This window comes from Salmo salar, chromosome ssa12 (assembly GCF_905237065.1).
Source record: "Salmo salar chromosome ssa12, Ssal_v3.1, whole genome shotgun sequence".
NCBI lineage: Eukaryota > Metazoa > Chordata > Actinopteri > Salmoniformes > Salmonidae > Salmo > Salmo salar.
This window is the reverse complement of record NC_059453.1, coordinates 84,482,100-84,502,416: the sequence shown is the minus strand read 5'-3', so window position 1 is coordinate 84,502,416 and position 20,317 is coordinate 84,482,100. Positions and strand designations below refer to the sequence as shown.

The 20,317-nt window shown below is 45.6% G+C and overlaps 1 protein-coding gene across 4 annotated transcripts in view; it reads right to left on the bottom strand.

Moving 5' to 3' along the window:
* The window catches only part of LOC106566000 (voltage-dependent calcium channel subunit alpha-2/delta-2), a 329,019-nt gene that overhangs the window by 250,445 nt on the left and 58,257 nt on the right, over positions 1-20,317 (bottom strand). For all 4 annotated transcript variants that reach the window (XM_045691870.1, XM_045691873.1, XM_045691872.1 and 1 more), the window contains exon 3: positions 9,907-10,023. In XM_045691870.1, coding sequence (XP_045547826.1) covers positions 9,907-10,023 — 117 coding nt within the window. The remainder of the gene's footprint in view (positions 1-9,906; positions 10,024-20,317) is intronic.

Genomic DNA, 20,317 nt, shown 5'->3' with positions numbered 1-20,317 from the left:
CGTGTGTGTCTTTGTAAATTATTTATCTATGTGTAACACGATGACAGATGACACAGAGCTGTCCCCATTCCTGGTCCTGGTCCATCTGTGTCGACTTGGTTTCCATGGTCAGGCCAGGGGAAACAGAAGCTTATGCAGAGTGACTGATTCATTCTGTCAAGCACACTTTTGCAATCCCTGCACAGTGTCCAGTTGGAGCTCCTACATTCCCTCAAAATCACAATCAGTATGACTGCAAAGTCACAGAGCATCTCTGTCATGTCTGCACAATATCCCCCCACCCCCACCACCACTACGACCACCACCACCACCACGACCACCACCACTACGACCACCACCACCACCACTACGACCACCACCACCACCACCACGACCACCACCAACACCACTACGACCACCACCACAACCACCACTACGACCACGACCACCACCACCACCACTACGACCACGACCACCACTACGACCACGACCACCACCACCACTACGACCACAACCACCACTACGACCACGACCACCACCACGACCACCACCACTACGACCACCACCACAACCACCCCTACGACCACGACCACCACCACGACCACCACCACCACCACGATCACCACTACGACCACAACCACCACTACGACCACGACCACCACCACTACGACCACCACCACCACCACCACGACCACCACCAACACCACTACGACCACCACCACCACCACGACCACCACCAACACCACTACGACCACCACCACAACCACCACTACGACCACGACCACCACCACCACCACCACTACGACCACGACCACCACTACGACCACGACCACCACCACCACTACGACCACAAGCACCACTACGACCACAACCACCACCACCACTACGACCACAAGCACCACTACGACCACAACCACCACTACGACCACGACCACCACCACTACGACCACCACCACAACCACCACTACGACCATGACCACCACCACCACCACCACCACCACCACGATCACCACTACAACCACAACCACCACTACGACCACCACCACCACCACGACCACCACCACTACGACCACCACCACCACCACCACGACCACCACCACTATGACCACGACCACCACCACCACGACCACGACCACCACCACCACCACGACCACCACCATGACCACGACCACCACCACTACGACCACCACTACGACCATGACCACCACTACGACCACGACCACCACCATGACCACCACCACCACGACCACCACTACGACCACTACGACCACCACCACCACGACCACCACTACGACCGCGAACACCACCACCACGACCATCACCACCACCACTACAACCACCACCATGACCACGACCACAACCACCACCACGACCACCACTACGACCACAACCACCACTACTACGACCACCACCACCACCACCACGACCACCACCAACACCACTACGACCACCACCATGACCACGACACCACCACGACCACCACTACGACCACAACCACCACTATGACCACGACCACCACGCACCACCACGACCACCACTACGACCACCACCACGACCACCACTACGACCACAACCACCACTATGACCACGACCACCACGACCACCACCACGACCACCACTATGACCACGACCACCACTACGACCACGATCACCACCACGACCACCACTACGACCACGACCACCACCACCACCACTACCACCACCACCACGGCCACCACCACCACCACCACCACGACCACCACCACGATCACCACCACGACCACCACTATGACCACGACCACCACCACGACCACCACAACCTCCGCCACCGCCACCATGGTGATTTAGAGTTGAATACCTCTGGATAACAACAAGCACTCAAGTCTTTATTACTAGGACACAGAGATTAAACACATAAACAGAAAGATGCAGAGTCAACCTGTTAACAAAACCCAACAGACTCCCTTTACCTGTCACCAGAGAGAGGAAGAGCAGTAACCGTCTCTCTGATCCTCCTGCAGTGTCATAACCAACAGTCAGCCCCGTGCCCACTCCTCCAGATGATCCTACCTCCTCAACAGCACCAGCTGAATCTACAACCACATTCCACCAACACTTCCTCAGACACCTCTCCATCTGTGAACTTCCACTGACGGCTATTTCACTCTGAGAATAATGGAGATCTCTACTGCATAGTAAAGTAGTAGCGATACAATTGTGTCATTTTTTATTTAACATTTTTAGTCTGTGGCTCTTTAAATCACTGAGGGCTAAATGTAGCTGTTTTAAATTGGTGATTCGTGCCGCGTGCCTGTCCAATTAAAGTGAGTCACTGAGGTGTCTGAAAAATTGCTGGGATGCAGACTCAAGTTATCGACCACTTCAGACTCTCTTAGGAGGGGGTCAGGTTCCTGGGCGATGGGGCGTACGCGTGTGTGTGTGGTGTGGTGTGGGTGTGTGTCTATGAGTGTGTGTGTGTGTGTGTGTGTGTGTGTGTGTGTGTGTGTGTGTGTGTGTGTGTGTGTGTGTGTGTGTGTGTGTGTGTGTGTGTGTGTCTTTGTAAATTATTTATCTACTGTATGTGTAGCACGATGACAGATGACACAGAGCTGTCACAGTCCCTGTCCCCCTCCACACCACCCTCATCCTGTGTTGTCTTGGTATCCATGGTCAGGCCAGGGGAAACAGAGTCTTAGGCAGGGTGACTGATTCATTCTGCCATCCCTGCATAGTGTCCGGTCAGAGCTCCTGCATTCTCTCACAATCAGTATGACTGTAGAGTCTCTGTCAGCATCACTACTCTGTAACGCCCACCTGGCTGTAGAAGTCAAACCATAAGCTTATACTTGCCTTGATACCTGAAAGGAACCGGTCCAACTTGGTGTCATAGAACTAAGTTAGTTCTTACTCATTGATGTCTGTCTGGTGTGCAGAAATGTTTAAGCTCTGAAACCATGAATTTAAATATACAGGAAAAGCGATATGTGTATCACTAATACAGCCCAAAAGCATCCATTCATTGACAGACTATATACGTACAGGGGTAGGCAACTAGATTCAGCCGCGGGCCAATTTCTGTCATAGCTAATGATCGGGGGGCTGTAAAAAATATAATAATGTGTACACTGCAAATTGAGCACAACTAAGCCCAAAAAGAGGTTGCATCTTAAAATATAAATTATTTCATACCTTGATTACATTGAGATACGATCACATATGTGGGCTCCCGAGTGGCAAGGCTGTCTAAGGCACTGCATCTCAGTGCTAGAGGCGTCACTACAGACGCTGGTTCAGCGGTCTAAGGCACTGCATCTCAATGCTAGAGGCGTCACTACAGACCCTGGTTCAGCGGTCTAAGGCTCTGCATCTCAGTGCTAGAGGCGTCACTACAGACCCTGGTTCAGCGGTCTAAGGCACTGCATCTCAGTGCTAGAGGCGTCACTACAGACCCTGGTTCAGCGGTCTAAGGCACTGCATCTCAGTGCTAGAGGCGTCACTACAGACCCTGGTTCAGCGGTCTAAGGCACTGCATCTCAGTGCTAGAGGCGTCACTACAGACCCTGGTTCCATTACAGGCTGTATCACAACCGGCTTTGATTGGGAGTCCCATAAGGCGGCGTACAATTGGCCCAGCATCGTCTGGGTTAGGGTTTGGCTCAGGGTAGGCCGTCATTGTAAATAATAATTTGTTCTTAACTGACTTGCCTAGTTAAATAAATGTGTCTCTTTTTGTTGTTGTTGTGGGAATAAACTACCTGAGAACAGATTTCATAAATTAAAACTTTTGTTGACCAAAAAACTAAAATCTATAGCGGAGGAGTACAGAGATGTACATAACTGGATCAAATCAATCTTGGTCTCTTTTTGTATTCCATCAGTCCCTTCTCATTGTGCTTTGAGAGATCCCATCCAACAGATCCTGATCGATATCCCTATGATGCTGCCTCCTTGGCATACAGGCTTTGATTGACAGCCTGCAGGATGTTCAGCAGCCTCAATCAGGCCTGGTTCACAGCCTCCGGCAGGCTTGGTTCACAGCCTCCGGCAGGCCAGGTTCACAGCCTCCGGCAGGCCTGGTTCACAGCCTCCGGCAGGCTTGGTTCACAGCCTCCGGCAGGCCAGGTTCACAGCCTCCGGCAGGCCTGGTTCACAGCCTCCGGCAGGCCTGGTTCACAGCCTCCGGCAGGCCTAGTTCACAGCCTCCGGCAGGCCTGGTTCACAGCCTCCGGCAGGCCTGGTTCACATCCTCCAACAGACATGCAGACCTGGTTCATAGGTTTCACTACACTCTTAGGAAAAAGGGTTCCAAAATAGTTATTTGGCTGTCCCAATAGGCTAACCTTTTTTGGTTGCATGTAGAACCCTTTTTGGTTCCAGGTAGAACCCTTTTGGGTTCCATGTAGAACCCTCTGTATTAACGTATGACCATCCCAGGAAAGGACTTAATGGTTTGCATTTACACAAGTCACATTTCCAGCTATTTGTAGCTCCCATTCTGATTACTGTGCTGGTTTCAATCTTTCAGAATGCATGGGAGTAAATAACCATTAAGGAGGAAGTAGAAATTGGCTGGTATAAAAAGCAACATCAACACAACCAACCTGGATATGAGTATGAGACATCCTTATCTCCACTCTGCATAAGGAGTCTGGTTCCATTCCCACTGTCTACAGTATGAATACCTAGTGGAGTTGAATTGATTCAGCTGTCATGAATTTTCTGTTTAGTGTGAGAATTTATAATGTGGCGAAATGAAACAAATGAACGGTTTTATGTCGTTTTATGAGCCTCGTACTCTTAAATTACCACAAAATGACTCCGTGACAATCCCCATCCTCTGTTCTCTCCTTTAGCATATTCCAGAGTAATCTCTCTCTCTCTCACTCTCTCTGTCTCTTTCTCCAACCATCTCTCTCTCTCTCTCTCTTGCTCTCTCTCGCTCTCTCTCTCTCTCTCTCTCATTCCAACCATCTCTCTCTCATTGTTCATTTTTAAATCTATGAATTTCTGAACATAATTTCCCTGGTTTTTCCCGAGCCTCAGGGGCCATTCTCATTCCATCACTTCACTTTTTTCACCTCGTTTCCTCTCCTCCCTCCTGAGTGAACAGTGGAGACAGGATGTGAGGTGACAGTGTGGTCCGGGAGGTTAGGCCAGCAGGAGGATGGGCACGATGGGCACACAGGCATGGGGAGGGGAGAGGCTTGGGCACTGCACTGAGCTCACAGGGCTCCCCTGCTAAAACAGGCAACGGAGGGTCAGTAGCAGTGCAATTTCATTCCCACACACGGCACGACCACCGGGTACATCGTGATACCTCTCACTTTAAGGGTCCGTGCCACAGAATTAGCCACGCCTGTCCCTTGAAGAGGCTGTGGTGCACTGCTCAGGGTTACTGTGCCTTCTCATGTGAGACCCTGTGCTGTTAAAAGATACCCTCAAATGTTCCTTCAAGGGACTTGACTGGTGAAAACAGCAGCACTTATGCCTTGAGGGCCCTTTTGAGAGGCAGCACAGAGGGAAGGAGAGAGGAATACAGCTCCCTCCCCCCTCTCTTCCTCTCTCTCTGTTATCCCCCCTCAGAGCAGTATGGCTCAGTGCTTCCACTCTGCCTGTAGGCTTTAGGTCTCCTCTATGGGTGCATCTCCTCACTATGTGTTTAGCCTCCGTGTTTTAATATGCAGCACGCACATTTCATGAAATGATGAATATGATGAACTAAATTGATTCAGAGGACATTCGCCTGCGACATTATAAAAAAAATAAACCAACTTAGCTCTACTTTAAATGAATATAAACTCTGATTATCAAATGTAGATATGGTTGGGGAAAATTATGCTTTCACAGTATCCTGCTGATTTGAGCGAAACAAACATATTAATTGCTTTGTTATCCAACCTAATAAATGTATTAACTGCTCTGTTATCCAACCTTACAAATGTATTAACTGCTCTGTTATCCAACCTTATAAACGTATGAACTGCTTTGTTATCCAACCTTATGAACATATTAACTGCTCTGTTATCCAACCTTATGAACGTATTAACTGCTCTGTTATCCAACCTTATAAACGTATTAACTGCTTTGTTATCCAACCTTATAAACGTATTAACTGCTCTGTTATCCAACCTTATAAACGTATTAACTGCTCTGTTATCCAACCTTATGAACATATTAACTGCTCTGTTATCCAACCTTATGAACGTATTAACTGCTTTGTTATCCAACCTTATAAACGTATGAACTGCTCTGTTATCCAACCTTATAAACGTATGAACTGCTTTGTTATCCAACCTTATGAATGTATTAACTGCTCTGTTATCCAACCTTATGAACGTATTAACTGCTCTGTTATCCAACCTTATGAACATATTAACTGCTCTGTTATCCAACCTTATAAACGTATGAACTGCTCTGTTATCCAACCTTATGAACATATTAACTGCTCTGTTATCCAACCTTATGAACGTATTAACTGCTTTGTTATCCAACCTTATGAACGTATTAACTGCTCTGTTATCCAACCTTATGAACATATTAACTGCTTTGTTATCCAACCTTATGAACGTATTAACTGCTCTGTTATCCAACCTTATAAACGTATGAACTGCTCTGTTATCCAACCTTATAAACGTATGAACTGCTCTGTTATCCAACCTTATAAACGTATTAACTGCTCTGTTATCCAACCTTATAAACATATTAACTGCTCTGTTATCCAACCTTATAAACGTATGAACTGCTCTGTTATCCAACCTTATAAACGTATTAACTGCTCTGTTATCCAACCTTATGAACATATGAACTGCTCTGTTATCCAACCTTATAAACGTATGAACTGCTCTGTTATCCAACCTTATGAACATATTAACTGCTCTGTTATCCAACCTTATGAACATATTAACTGCTCTGTTATCCAACCTTATAAACGTATTAACTGCTCTGTTATCCAACCTTATAAACGTATGAACTGCTCTGTTATCCAACCTTATAAACGTATTAACTGCTCTGTTATCCAACCTTATAAACATATTAACTGCTCTGTTATCCAACCTTATAAACGTATTAACTGCTCTGTTATCCAACCTTATGAACATATTAACTGCTCTGTTATCCAACCTTATAAACGTATTAACTGCTCTGTTATCCAACCTTATAAACATATTAACTGCTCTGTTATCCAACCTTATAAACGTATGAACTGCTCTGTTATCCAACCTTATAAACGTATTAACTGCTCTGTTATCCAACCTTATGAACATATTAACTGCTCTGTTATCCAACCTTATAAACGTATTAACTGCTCTGTTATCCAACCTTATAAAGTAGAAGGCCCATCAACATTATGTTTTTTTAAATCACATTTTTCGGGATTAGTTCAAACGGTGCCTCCATCATGCGCCTTAATATTATGATTGGCTTTTTGAAATATCCTGAACCGATTTTGAATATTTTCTCTCTTGGGGGGGGGAGGAAACTGGGCACCATCAGTGAAGAAACAAACTGCAATTAAGCAGAGGGCCTGTCTGAACATAATGCAACCAGTTAGAGGGCCTGTCTGAACATAATGATGCAAATAATTGTCTCCCCTGGACGGTTACCTCTAAAATACTCCCCTCCTCTGCAGAACTTCCTTTCAGTCACTAGAATAGTATAGCTATCTTCAAGGACATTCCGTTCCCTTCCGGCTACCCGGATAAGGCACTAAATAAACTTCAGTTAGTGCTAAATACGGCTGCTAGAATCTTGACTACAACCCCAAAATGTGATCAGTGCTAGCCTCCCTACATTGGTTTCCTGTTGAAACTTGAAACGGGTCGGTTGAGCTAACGTAGGTTAATGCGATTAGCATGAGGTTGTAAGTAACAAGAACATTTCCCAGGACATAAGACATGTCTGATATTGCCAGAAAGCTTCAATTCTTGTTAATCTAACGGCACTGTCCGATTTACAGCAGCTATTACAGTGAAATAACACCATGCTATTGTTTGAGGAGAGTGCACAGTTTTGAACATGAAAAGTTATTAATAAACAAATTAGGCACATATGGGCAGTCTTGATACAAAATGTTGAACAGAAATACAATGGTTCAATGGATCAGTCTAAAACGTTGCACATACACTGATGCCATCTAGTGGCCAAAATCTAAATTGCACCTGGGCTGGAATAATACATTATGGCCTTTCTCTTGTATTTCAAAGATGATGGTACAAAAAAAATAACGGTAGTTTTTTTCTTTGTATTATCTTTTACCAGATCTAATGTGTTATATTCTCCTACATTCCTTTCACATTTCCACAAACTACAAAAGTGTTTCCTTTCAAATGGTACCAAGAATATGCATATCCTTGCTTCAGGGCCTGAGTTACAGGCAGTTAGATTTGGGTATATCATTTTAGGCGAAAATTGAAAAAAGGGGAGGATCCTTAAGAGGTTTACTGAAGATTCATCTCTTCAGTAGGTCCTATGATTGAGTGTAGTATGGCTCAGGGGTTCGAAGGTGAACGGCAAGGCACTGGAGCGACGAACCACCCTTGCTGTCTATGCCTGGCCGGCTCTCTCTCTCTACTGGGATTCTCTGCCTCTGACCCTATTACGGGGGCTGAGTCACTGGCTTACTAGTGCTCTTCCATTCCGGAGGGGTGCGTCACTTGAGTGGGTTGAGTCACAGACGTGATCTTCCTGTCCGGTTTTGCGCCCCCTCGGGCTTGTGTGGTGGAGGAGATGTTCGTGGGCTATACTCAGCCTTTTCTCAGGGTAGTAAGTTGGTTTATATCCCTCTAGTGTTGTGGGGGCTGTGCTTTGGAAAAGTGGGTGGGGTTATATCCTGCCTGGTTGGCCCTGTCCGGAGGTATCGTCGGATGGGGCGACAGTGTCCTCCGACCCACCCCTGTCTCAGTCTCCAGTATCTATGCAGCAATAGTCTATGTACGGGGGGCTAGGGTCAGTCTGTCATATCTGGTGTAATTCTCCTATCTTATCTGGTGTCATATTTGAATTTTAGTATGCTCCCTCTAATTCTCTCTCTCCCTCTCTCCCTCCCCTCCCAGAGGACCTGAGCCCTAGGATCATGCCTCCGGACTACGTGGCCTGATGACTCCTGGCTGTCCCCAGTCCACATGCTCGTGCTCGTGCTGCTGCTCCAGTTTCAACTGTTCTGCCTGTGGCTAGGGAACCCTGACCTGTTCACCGGACGTGCTACCTTGTCCCGGACCTGCTGTTTTCGACTCTCTCTCTCTTCCACACCTGCTGCCTCGACCTCTGAATGCTCGGCTATGAAAAGCCAACTGACATTTACTCCTGAGGCGCTGACCTGTTGCACCCTCTACAACCACTGATTATTATTTGACCCTGCTGGTTATCTATGAACGTTTGAACATCTTGGCCATGTACTGTTATAATCTCCATCCAGCACAGCCAGAAGAGGACTGGCCACCCCTCAGAACCTGGTTCCCCTCTAGGTTTCTTCTTAGGTTCCTGCCTTTATCTAACCATGGCGGCAGGTATCCTAGTGGTTAGAGCGACGGGCCAGTAACCGAAAGGTTGCTGGATTGAATCCCTGAGCTGACAAGGAAAAATCTGTCGTTCTGCCCCTGATCAAGCCAGTTAACAGCCGGGCGCCGAAGACGTGGATGTCGATTAAGGCAGCCCCCTGCACTTCTCTGATTCAGAGGGGTTGGGTTAAATGCGGAAGACACATTTCAGTTGAATCTATTCAGTTGTACAATTGACTAGGTATCCCCCTTGTATTCTAGGGAGTTTTTCCTAGCCACTGTGCTTCTGCATTGTTTGGGGTTTTCTGCTAATGTAAAAAGGGCTTTATAAAGACATTTGATTGATTGCAACCCTTTAAGAAGATATGAAACTAACCCCTCCAGCATGTTCCTATATGGAAATAACTCTTTCCCCCTCTGGAACTCTCTAACAGGTGCAGTAGCATCCGCTTACCTCCAGGGCTCTCCTCTTGCTAGTGAGCAGCTTAGCGATGTCTCGTGCCACCCTCTCCACCAGGTCCTTGGGATTGTTCCTCTTGATGTCAAACTGACTCTTCTTCTCATTGTAAATCTACAGCGAGAACACAGGAGTCAAAGGTCAGTTCAAAATGTCTGTCAGTTTATGAAGTGGGTCATGAGAGCCACACAACACTGGCCATTGCTATGCTTTCTATTTTCAACAGAGCACACACTTAGCAGGTCATTTCATGTAGCTAATAGGGCAGAGCTGTCCTTATTGACAGTGCACCCTAACCAGCCGAGGTCTGTGGGGTAATACCAAGCCAGCCACTAAATGCACACACAAGCTAAATGTCCAAGATCCCTTAGTGAAAAGTGATGATGAACATAATAGGGAGAGACAAAGACAGAAGCGCATGACCAGAAACGAGAACAGGGGCGGAGACAGCCAACCAGAAGCCAGAATCATGACAGATGTTTGTCCACACAGAGAGGCTGTGCACATCTTTATGGGCTCTGACCAAAAGTAGTGCTGCACTATAGGCTATAGGGATATACTGTAGGATGCCATGTCAGACCCAGCCAGAGAAATGGACTCTTCTCCCAGTATCCTCTGTTTCACCTGACTCAGTAGTCCTCAGCAGCAGTTCTGGGTCTGAGCTCTGACAGGCAGACAGGTTCTGTGGTCCACAGCAGGCCACGTCCCTTGGGTTTAAAACTGATCCTGACTGACATATAAAACACTACACTGTTGTGCAATACGGCACACTTTCACACTGCAAAAACCACCCTCACTATGGCTTGGTGGGCTTGTAGTACACTCTTAGAAAAAAGGGTTCTAAAAGGATTACCCCTTTTTTATTCTAGGTAGAACCCTTTTTGGTCCTATTTAGAACCCTTTTGGGTTCCATGTAGAAACCTCTGTGGAAAGAGTTCTACATGGAACCAAAACAGGTTCTACCTGGAACCAAAAAGTGTTCTTCAAAGGGTTCTCCTATGGGAACCCTTTTAGGTTCTAGATAGCACCAGAGTGTAGGACTATTTCACAAGCCTTTTTTCATGTACAGTTCATGTGATTAGACTACGTACATTGGGGCAGAGTAAGCTATGTGTAATAAGGAGAAAGCAATGTGTGGGAATGTGCTTTACTGATTGAAACATTTACATACTCTCTCTTGATTGGTGCATTAATAAAAGTGAAATACAACCACAGAAATCTGATTTACTTCTTCTTGTACTTGCTGAAAAAGTGTGGAGGGGTAATATTTAAGCAATAAGGCCCGAGGAGGTGTGGTATATGGCCAGTACACCACAGCTAAGGGCTTTTCTTAGGCACGACGCAATGCAATGCCACAAACCCCCGAGGTGCCTTATTGCTATTATAAACTGGTTACCAATGTAATTAGAGCAGTAAAAATACCCGTGGTATACGGTCTGATATACCATGACTGTCAGCCAATCAGCACTCAGGGTTCGAACCCCCCAGTTTATAAATATCTATCATTAATAGGAGCTATTTATATGCTTTGATTTACGTGTTTTGTGTGCAGCGATTAGAAGAGGAAAATGTCAGCCTCCATCACCCATGATCCATCACTGTCAGGCTAAAAGGTGGGTGTGCAGAGAGGCAGCCAGTAAAATCTGAACTCATCATGAGGGGCCACTGTGGCTCATGGGTCTGCGTACCCACATCCATACCCACACATGCAGTCAGAGCTGACCCTAGCCTTTTTGGGGCCTTAAGTTACATTTTGTTAGGGGCCCCGCCACTTTGCGAGCAAAAGATTGATAGCAGAGAGACTTTTTATTTATTTTTCATCTCCTGCAATTCTACACATTTTACCATAGGGTGGAGATAAATGTTTTCAGTTTTTAATATGATATTTGAGTTTAGATAGCCGGCCGCTAAACTAACTTACCAATCAAAAACAAATATTGGCAGACATGGGCTAATTGAGTGACTGCTGATCCACAAACAGATTTCGAATGGATCCGCGGGCCTACAAAAGCGAGGCCAGGCCCGCGGGCCACCAGTTGCTCACTCCTGGCCTATAGTGTCTTGTTGTGTCTGGCTAAATGGTCAAGAAGAGTTTTTATTTCACCTTTATTTAACCAGAAAGTCAGGAGGTGAGAAGAGCTTTTTCCCAGTGGAGATATAAGCATACTGCTGTAGGTGTATGGAAGCAGAAGATCTGGTCATACTGCTGTAGGTGTATGGAAGCAGAAGATCTGGACATACTGCTGTAGGTGTATGGAAGCAGAAGATCTGGACATACTGCTGTAGGTGTATGGAAGCAGAAGATCTGGACATACTGCTGTAGGTGTATGGAAGCAGAAGATCTGGTCATACTGCTGTAGGTGTATGGAAGCAGAAGATCTGGACATACTGCTGTAGGTGTATGGAAGCAGAAGATCTGGACATACTGCTGTAGGTGTATGGAAGCAGAAGATCTGGACATACTGCTGTAGGTGTATGGAAGCAGAAGATATGGACATACTGCTGTAGGTGTATGGAAGCAGAAGATCTGGACATACTGCTGTAGGTGTATGGAAGCAGAAGATCTGGACATATTGCTGTAGGTGTATGGAAGCAGAAGATCTGGACATATTGCTGTAGGTGTATGGAAACAGAGGTTTTCTCCTTTATGACTCCTGTATGTGAATGCTGTAGTTTTAAATCAGAGAGGTGTTTCTATTCCCCAGATTTTCCTGTGTTTCCTTCATTCCGTACTTCAATTAACCAACCAGGAGAAGTCATTAGCCTGCACTGCGTAACTCACCAATGCACTGACACACACAGTGTGTGTGTGTGTGTGTGTGTGTGTGTGTGTGTGTGTGTGTGTGTGTGTGTGTGTGTGTGTGTGTGTCCTCAAAGCCACAGACCAATAATCAGGTGAATGTGTACGCATGCACGCACACATGCACACACACACCACACACCACACACACACACATGCACACACACACCACACACACACACAAACGCCATTTGAGAGGAGGGCTTTTCTCAAGGTGGAAGAAGTCATTAACACATCATCTTGTTAACCCATGAAAACAAGAGGGAAGTTTTCTCTGCTCCATTGACACACTACAAACCCTGACTCTTTTAAAGTGATGCATTTTCCCAAGTTGATTTAAAAACCACGTCAAATTTGTTTTAAAATCAATATTCATTCTCTAGTCCCTGCCGCTGAATACTTATGTAAATGTGATATTTCAGTTTTAATTTTTTATTTGCTAAGATTTCTAAAAGCCTGTTTTTGCTTTGTCATTATGGGGTATTTTATGTAGATTGATGAGGAGAAAAAATACACTTTAAACAAAATAGACAGATGAAGGTAGACCTGCATCAGTAGCCTTCGAGATTTCACACTTTATTCTCCTCTTTTTATGAGATATACTGTACATTCATTATATCTACTAGACTGCAGCTAGCACCCTCTTCTGGACAGTCACATACACACTGGGCATTTTGTACCATGTCTTAAGCCTCACTAGACTACCATATCTCTATCTGGATCTATGAGCCAAACCTGTCTGCTGAGTGCTTGTAGTGTACTCCGCCTGCAACTCAGCAATAACAGCCCAACACAGACAAATAAAGTGGGATCGTATTTTACTGTGATCGCATTTTACTGTGATCGCAGCTCTGACAGATGCTAGCACCATGGAGAGAGAGGGGGGTCCAGGTACTGTATCTCTATGGGGAACACTCGCTAATGAGCAATCCTTGGCTGAAGCTCAAATGGCACCCGATTCCCAATGTAGTGCACTACTAGAAGATTCTAGAAGAACCACACAACCAGTCTGACGACGGCTAGAGCTCTCTACCAGGCATCCAGTTAGACGTAAGTGGAGGTTGGTGGATCATACAGTATTTGGAAATATGTTTGGGATAGGGAAACACTTGGTACCACGACTAAAAATGCTAAATTGAACATATGCAATTGTCTATGATTTTTCTTAGCTAGATATTTGCATACAGTACTGTGTGCAGTTTTCTTATAAAGTCATACTGGCATGCTCTCAGCAGCATTCGTTACATTAAAATCCAACCTTGTCATCACTTGTGAATTATTTTTGGATCTATTCAGAAAGGGGAAATTGCGTACAGTTGAAATTGTATGTGTATGTATGTCATAGCAGTGTCAGAAGCTCAAATAATGAAATGTGTGATTTGGACTGACTTCACAGTAAAACGACATGACTATCAGTGATGTGACTGAGTCATGTCTATGATGCCCGGACAGTTTCCTGGATATGACTGTAATTAACACAGCAGAGGAGGAAACTGGCAGCTGTGGTGGCTCTGCAGTGTGGATAGGGCCAATGGAGCCGGTTGGTCGCAACACAGGATCTGAAAGAGTTGGCATGCCAATCCAAGCCAATATGCTCACCCTGGCAGTCATGAGAGTGACACACACATGTGTGGTGCACTCACACACGGATGATTAGCTATGATAACCGGTTGCTGTGTGCCAAGCTCAGAGTGTGTGAGTGTAAACACGCAGATGGAGAGTAGGGTGTGGTGACACTCCAGAGAATCTCTGTTAAAACAGGACTCTCTCTGCTCCATCTTTATCCAATCAGAGAGCCACCGTTCTCTGCTTGTCCAATCACAACTCACCATCTCTTCCCCTCTGTGACTCTACTCCCGCTTCCTAAAAAAGAGTTGTCAAAGCTGCAAAATCATTTCAAACACCTCTATGTTTGCTATCTCAGAAAGCCTCAAATTATTCTGCCATCAACACAGTCTAAATAACTCCAAAGAGAAGAACTATAATAAATAAATGAAAAGGAAAATTATGTTCGACTCCCGCTTTGTTGAAAAAGATAATTGTTTGTTGGGGCCTTTCTGCTGTTTGCTCTGACAGCAGCCTGGCAGGCTGGTGTTATTGTCCCTACGTCTGTGTCTAAGAGACAGGACTGCTTATTGCTCTGTGAAGTCAGCCACAATAGGAGGCATCAGGCTGGTGCCGGCTGAGGGTGACAGAGACAGATGCCACATCATTAAGGAATATTAGAGGGCTCTACCGAGCAGACCGAGCCAGCATCCACAGGCCCCGGGAACAGTTCAATAAGGGAGAACACAGGCAGGGAGAAATAACGTCACGACACGGCACCACACAGCAGCCCCCCAGAGGAGCTCCATAAGACACAACAAACCAGGACCGACCGTCAGAGTTCAGTAAGACTGAGAAGACAGAACAGTAAGGGATGGCTGGCACTGGAGGCACGACCCTCCAGAGGATTTTAGTGAGACAGAACAGTCAGGGATGGCTGGCACTGGAGGCACGACCCTCCAGAGGATTTTAGTGAGACAGAACAGTCAGGGATGGCTGACACTGGAGGCACGATCCTCCAGAGGATTTTAGTGAGACAGAACAGGAGAGTTGATTGCTATGGTGGCTGGCCCTAATGTGTCATTCAGAGTGTTCTGCTTTGATGTTGAGTTGGGGGGGGGGGCACTGTCACAAAAAACCTTACAAGTATGTAAGTGCACAGAGAAAACATCACAAAAAAACATACATGGTAATATTACATATAAATACTGTAGGCCTAGCCACTCTGCCACTAAAGTAGAGTCTAACTCAACAGTGATCCAAGCCAGAGTGATCAACTGCAAAGCTACTGGTTCACTGAGTCAAACAGCCTGAGCATGATGCATCACAGGAAACAAAAGCTAAATATTTACACACTAGCCCTGAGGGAGAGGCTTATATTAGAGACACAGAGAGAGAGAGAATGAGAGAGAGAGAACGAGAAAGAGAGAGAGAACGAGAGAGAATGAGAGAGAATGAGAGAGAGATATGAGGAGAGAGAGAGATATATGAAGAGATCGAGGGAGAGAGAGACAGAGAACATGATGTGTAACATGATCAGAGGGACTGTCAGCCAGGATAAACAAAGTACACAAGTCACACACTCACACGCACACTTACATGCACACACACATAAATACACATAAATACACAGACAGACAGACACACACACACACACACACACACACACACACACACACACACACACACACACACACACACACACACACACACACACACACACACACACACACACACACACACACACACACACACACACACACACACACACAGCGTTATGTCACATAGTCAGGCCTTTGCGTAGACAACACCCTGTTTAGATCTACCTAGTGGAATCAAGGACAGGGGCATTGTATCCACCAGTCTGTCTGTCTGTCTGTCTGTCTGTCTGTCTGTCTGTCTGTCTGTCTGTCTGTCTGTCTGTCTGTCTGTCTGTCTGTCTGTCTGTCTGTCTGTCTGTCTGTCTGTCTGTCTGTCTGTCTGTCTGTCTGTCTGTCTGCCTGCCTGCCTGTCTGTCTGTCTGTCTGTCTGCCAGCTGGAACTACGCTGCTACTACTGAACAACCTCTAACACTCCCTGACTGGTACTGTACTGAACAACCTCTAACACTACCTGACTGGTACTGTACTGAACAACCTCTAACACTCCCTGACTGGTACTGTACTGAACAACCTCTAACACTACCTGACTGGTACTGTACTGAACAACCTCTAACACTACCTGACTGGTACTGTACTGAACAACCCCTGGAGGAGACAAACGAGGCCAGATGGACCTGCAAACACTTACTGTAACTACTCTATGGCTCTTCATTCATTGATCATTTAGCAAAATAAAAAGGTCATAGAGATTAACATACAGTATTCAACTCACCATACTCGCCCACAGCCAGCCAGTCAGCCAGACAGTTACTTACTCCCAGACAGACAGAAAAAGGTGTAAACACCTTATTTTGAAAGAGTAGCCAGAGAGAGAGGGGAGAGAGCGAGAGTAGAGAGAGGAGAGAGAGCGAGAGAGGAGAGCGAGAGAGAGAGAGATAAAGAGAGAGAGAAAGAGATAAAGAGAGAGAGAGAAATATGGAGCAGCAGTCTCCTCCTCTCCTCTCTTCACCATCCTTTCTCAGGTTATTGGTTATTCAGACAGAGATAAATGACACTCTTTTTATTAACTTGCTGATGGTACGGAATAGTTTTTTTTCACCCAGTAGATTTTCTCAAATAGACAGCAACAGAATATGCTCTATAATTCTTTCATCCCCCTCTTCCCTCCCGCTCTCTCAGCATCCCACTCTTCATCTTTCTCTCTCGCTTATTCCCTCCCAACCCAGCACATCATTTAAACAGCAGCCCATACACTGTCATGCTAATAGCAAGCCAGAAACCATATCCAACACACAATCATACAAATGTAATCTTCCATCCTATCACATTAGACCACAGTGGCCGCAGCATAGTAAAGCGCCCTAGTGTGTGTGTGTGTGTGTGTGTGTGTGTGTGTGTGTGTGTGTGTGTGTGTGTGTGTGTGTGTGTGTGTGTGTCACACTCAGCCCTGCTGAGGAGGAGACATGGCCCTGGGGGGCTCTCTGTTTGGCGTCTCCTCCACTTCCTGCTCATCTCCCTGATTACTGCTCCACTTCCACACCACTGATGAAGGCTGGCACCTGTCCATCACCCTGACTGAACGCTCACATCTCAACGCTGCTACTATCGACACAACGAGCCTTGCTGATCACTCGCTTCCTCTATCTATCACTCTGTCCCATCGCTTGCTTCCTCTATCACCCTGTCTCTGTCTCTGTCTGGACTCTCCTCCTGTCTTCACTATCTCATCTGGTCTCCTCCCTGCTTCTCAGACCTTAGTCCACCTGTCCACTTCATTGGCCACATTACTAACACCTTCAGTCAATGTGTTTGCACGAGGTCATTGTAAAACTGGGACAATGTAATTGGGTTAACACCAGCGCTAATGGAATTGACTGGCTCATCTGGATGTACTGTTTTCATCTGACTGGTTTCTGACTAGGCTGTCATTATCTGGATGTACTGTTTTCATCTGACTGGTTTCTGACTAGGCTGTCATTATCTGGATGTACTGTTTTCATCTGACTGGTTTCTGACCAGGCTGTCATTATCTGGATGTACTGTTTTCATCTGACTGGTTTCTGACTAGGCTGTCATTATCTGGATGTACTGTTTTCATCTGACTGGTTTCTGACTAGGCTGTCATTATCTGGATGTACTGTTTTCATCTGACTGGTTTCTGACCAGGCTGTCATTATCTGGATGTACTGTTTTCATCTGACTGGTTTCTGACCAGGCTGTCATTATCTGGATGTACTGTTTTCATCTGACTGGTTTCTGACCAGGCTGTCATTATCTGGCCACAGTGACCAAGGCTGCATCTTTTTCCAATAAAGTGCACTACTTTTGACCAGAGCCCATATGGGAATAGTGTGCCATTTGAGAGGCAGCCCATGATCTGTCCTTCTGCTGTTACAGTATGTCCCAGTAGCAGGATGGTCTCCAACAGTATGTTTGAACTCTCTCCTCTCTGAGTTCCCATCCTGGGTCTGTCTTGGTAACCTTTCCATTCCCAAAACCCCTGAGCAGGTTTAAATGTTTTGCTATAATATAGCACTCACTGCAAATTAAAGTAGCTGTAATCCTTAATCTCCATAGTACGTTCCCCTCTGAAAAAAACATCAGGAAATACAAGATAAGTAATGAGATGAAAGTAAGCAGTTAACAATGGAACAAAAAATGGATTGGCTGAATTTTGGGAGCGGGGATTTTATAGCTAGTGGTATTATAAAACTGGGAGAGGAGGTCAGCAGAGCAACGTTATGTAACTGAGCTGGGGGAATATTGTGCTGTTAGGAGGATTCACAATACCACAATAACAGCCTTACACTCCATGCCCTAAAATACTTCAAACCACATATTACACGTTCATAAGCATATTACACATTCACATTATGTTAAATTATTGCTGGTTAATTTGTGTCCTTTTAATCCATGAGTAATGACCATGAATATAGAACTAGAAAATGGTTTGTTCATATAATACATTCACTGTTCAGTGGAGGTCTGACATCATAAGCCTGGCACCCACCTGATTGACAGTTATTATGGCAGCCATTTTGTGCTGCCACTGCCACACTCAGCCTAAATCTCACTGTTCACAAAGGAGGGTGAGAGAAGGGACACTTCTGAGACAATTTAACACAGAGAGGATTACTTCCAAATACCCCAGAGTGAACATTTAACCCCTGTGCCTTTCGTAAAGTGACACAGGGATTTTGACTGACTCAGGGACTTCTTTCACCTCCCATCGGGGGGAGGGAGAGAAAAGAGAGAGAGGGAGAGACCGCTACAGTATAATGTCCTGTAGGCTTGCCCTTGGTTGTACCTTGGCTCCACCCCCTTCCCCTCCTCCAGACTGCAGCGTGTGTGGCTGTCTGCTGGGGCTGACAGAGAGCAGTAGGTAATTACACACAGAGCTAGGCCTAATTACACCACGACGGCTCCCCATGTAACCTGCCAACAGGGTCACTGCTCTTAAAAGTGATGGCATTACAGGACCAGCCACACAGACCAGGCACAGGAGATAAGGAGTTTTAACACGGCATGCTAATATGTATACTACTATAGTATGTGTATAGACTACGTTCCTTTTCCTGTCTAAGGGGAAGTAGAGATAAGCTATAGACACCCACATAACCTTCCAATAGAGATGTCTACCACCACCAACCCCTGGTTCTCTAGCCGCCCCTTGCCTGCCGATGGCAGAGTGACACAGTAAACTGGACAAGTTCACACTGAGAGGAGATAATATCTCCAAATTGAACACAGGGCCACTTTTACACCTCGCCAGACAGTCCCCCTTCAAACTGACTGTTTCCATGGAAACTTGGCACTTAATGACCGATAACAGAAAACAACCTGAAAATGAGAGAGAGAGAGAATAGATAGGGAGAACGAGAGGAGAGCGAGAGCGAGAACGAGATTGAGAGAGAGAGAGAGAGAGAGAGAGAGGAAGATTTGGAGTTTTAACACAAATAGTATTAACACAAATATTGGCACACTGCCTTTTTAGAAATTACACAACAAATGTGTCCTTCTTAAATAAACATACATTAATACATTAAATAAAAAATGATTTACATTCAACTTATTACATCAACAAAAAACAGTGAAAAATTGTTTCTCTTATATTACAAAAAGGGCATCCATCTCTAATATCTGAATTAATGACATACAAAAACATTAACTGCAATGATACCATGCAACACCCTCCATTGCATGTCACCAGTACCCTTTTATAACGGTGGCTTGTACAGTGCTCTCCATGCTGGCTTTACCTTGTCATCAAGGCCCAGTTTTACCCTCCAAGGAGTGTCGTTTCTATTTTTCAATTTATCTTTATTTAAAACCTTGACACACCCCCTATATAACTCCTTCCCATTCACCTCATCCAAACCCACCTCTTCCAACCCTCTCAAATCCAGTAATAAAGGCTTTCTGTCTGACTCTGGGATATTGGGTGTAATCCCTAGTCTGGGAA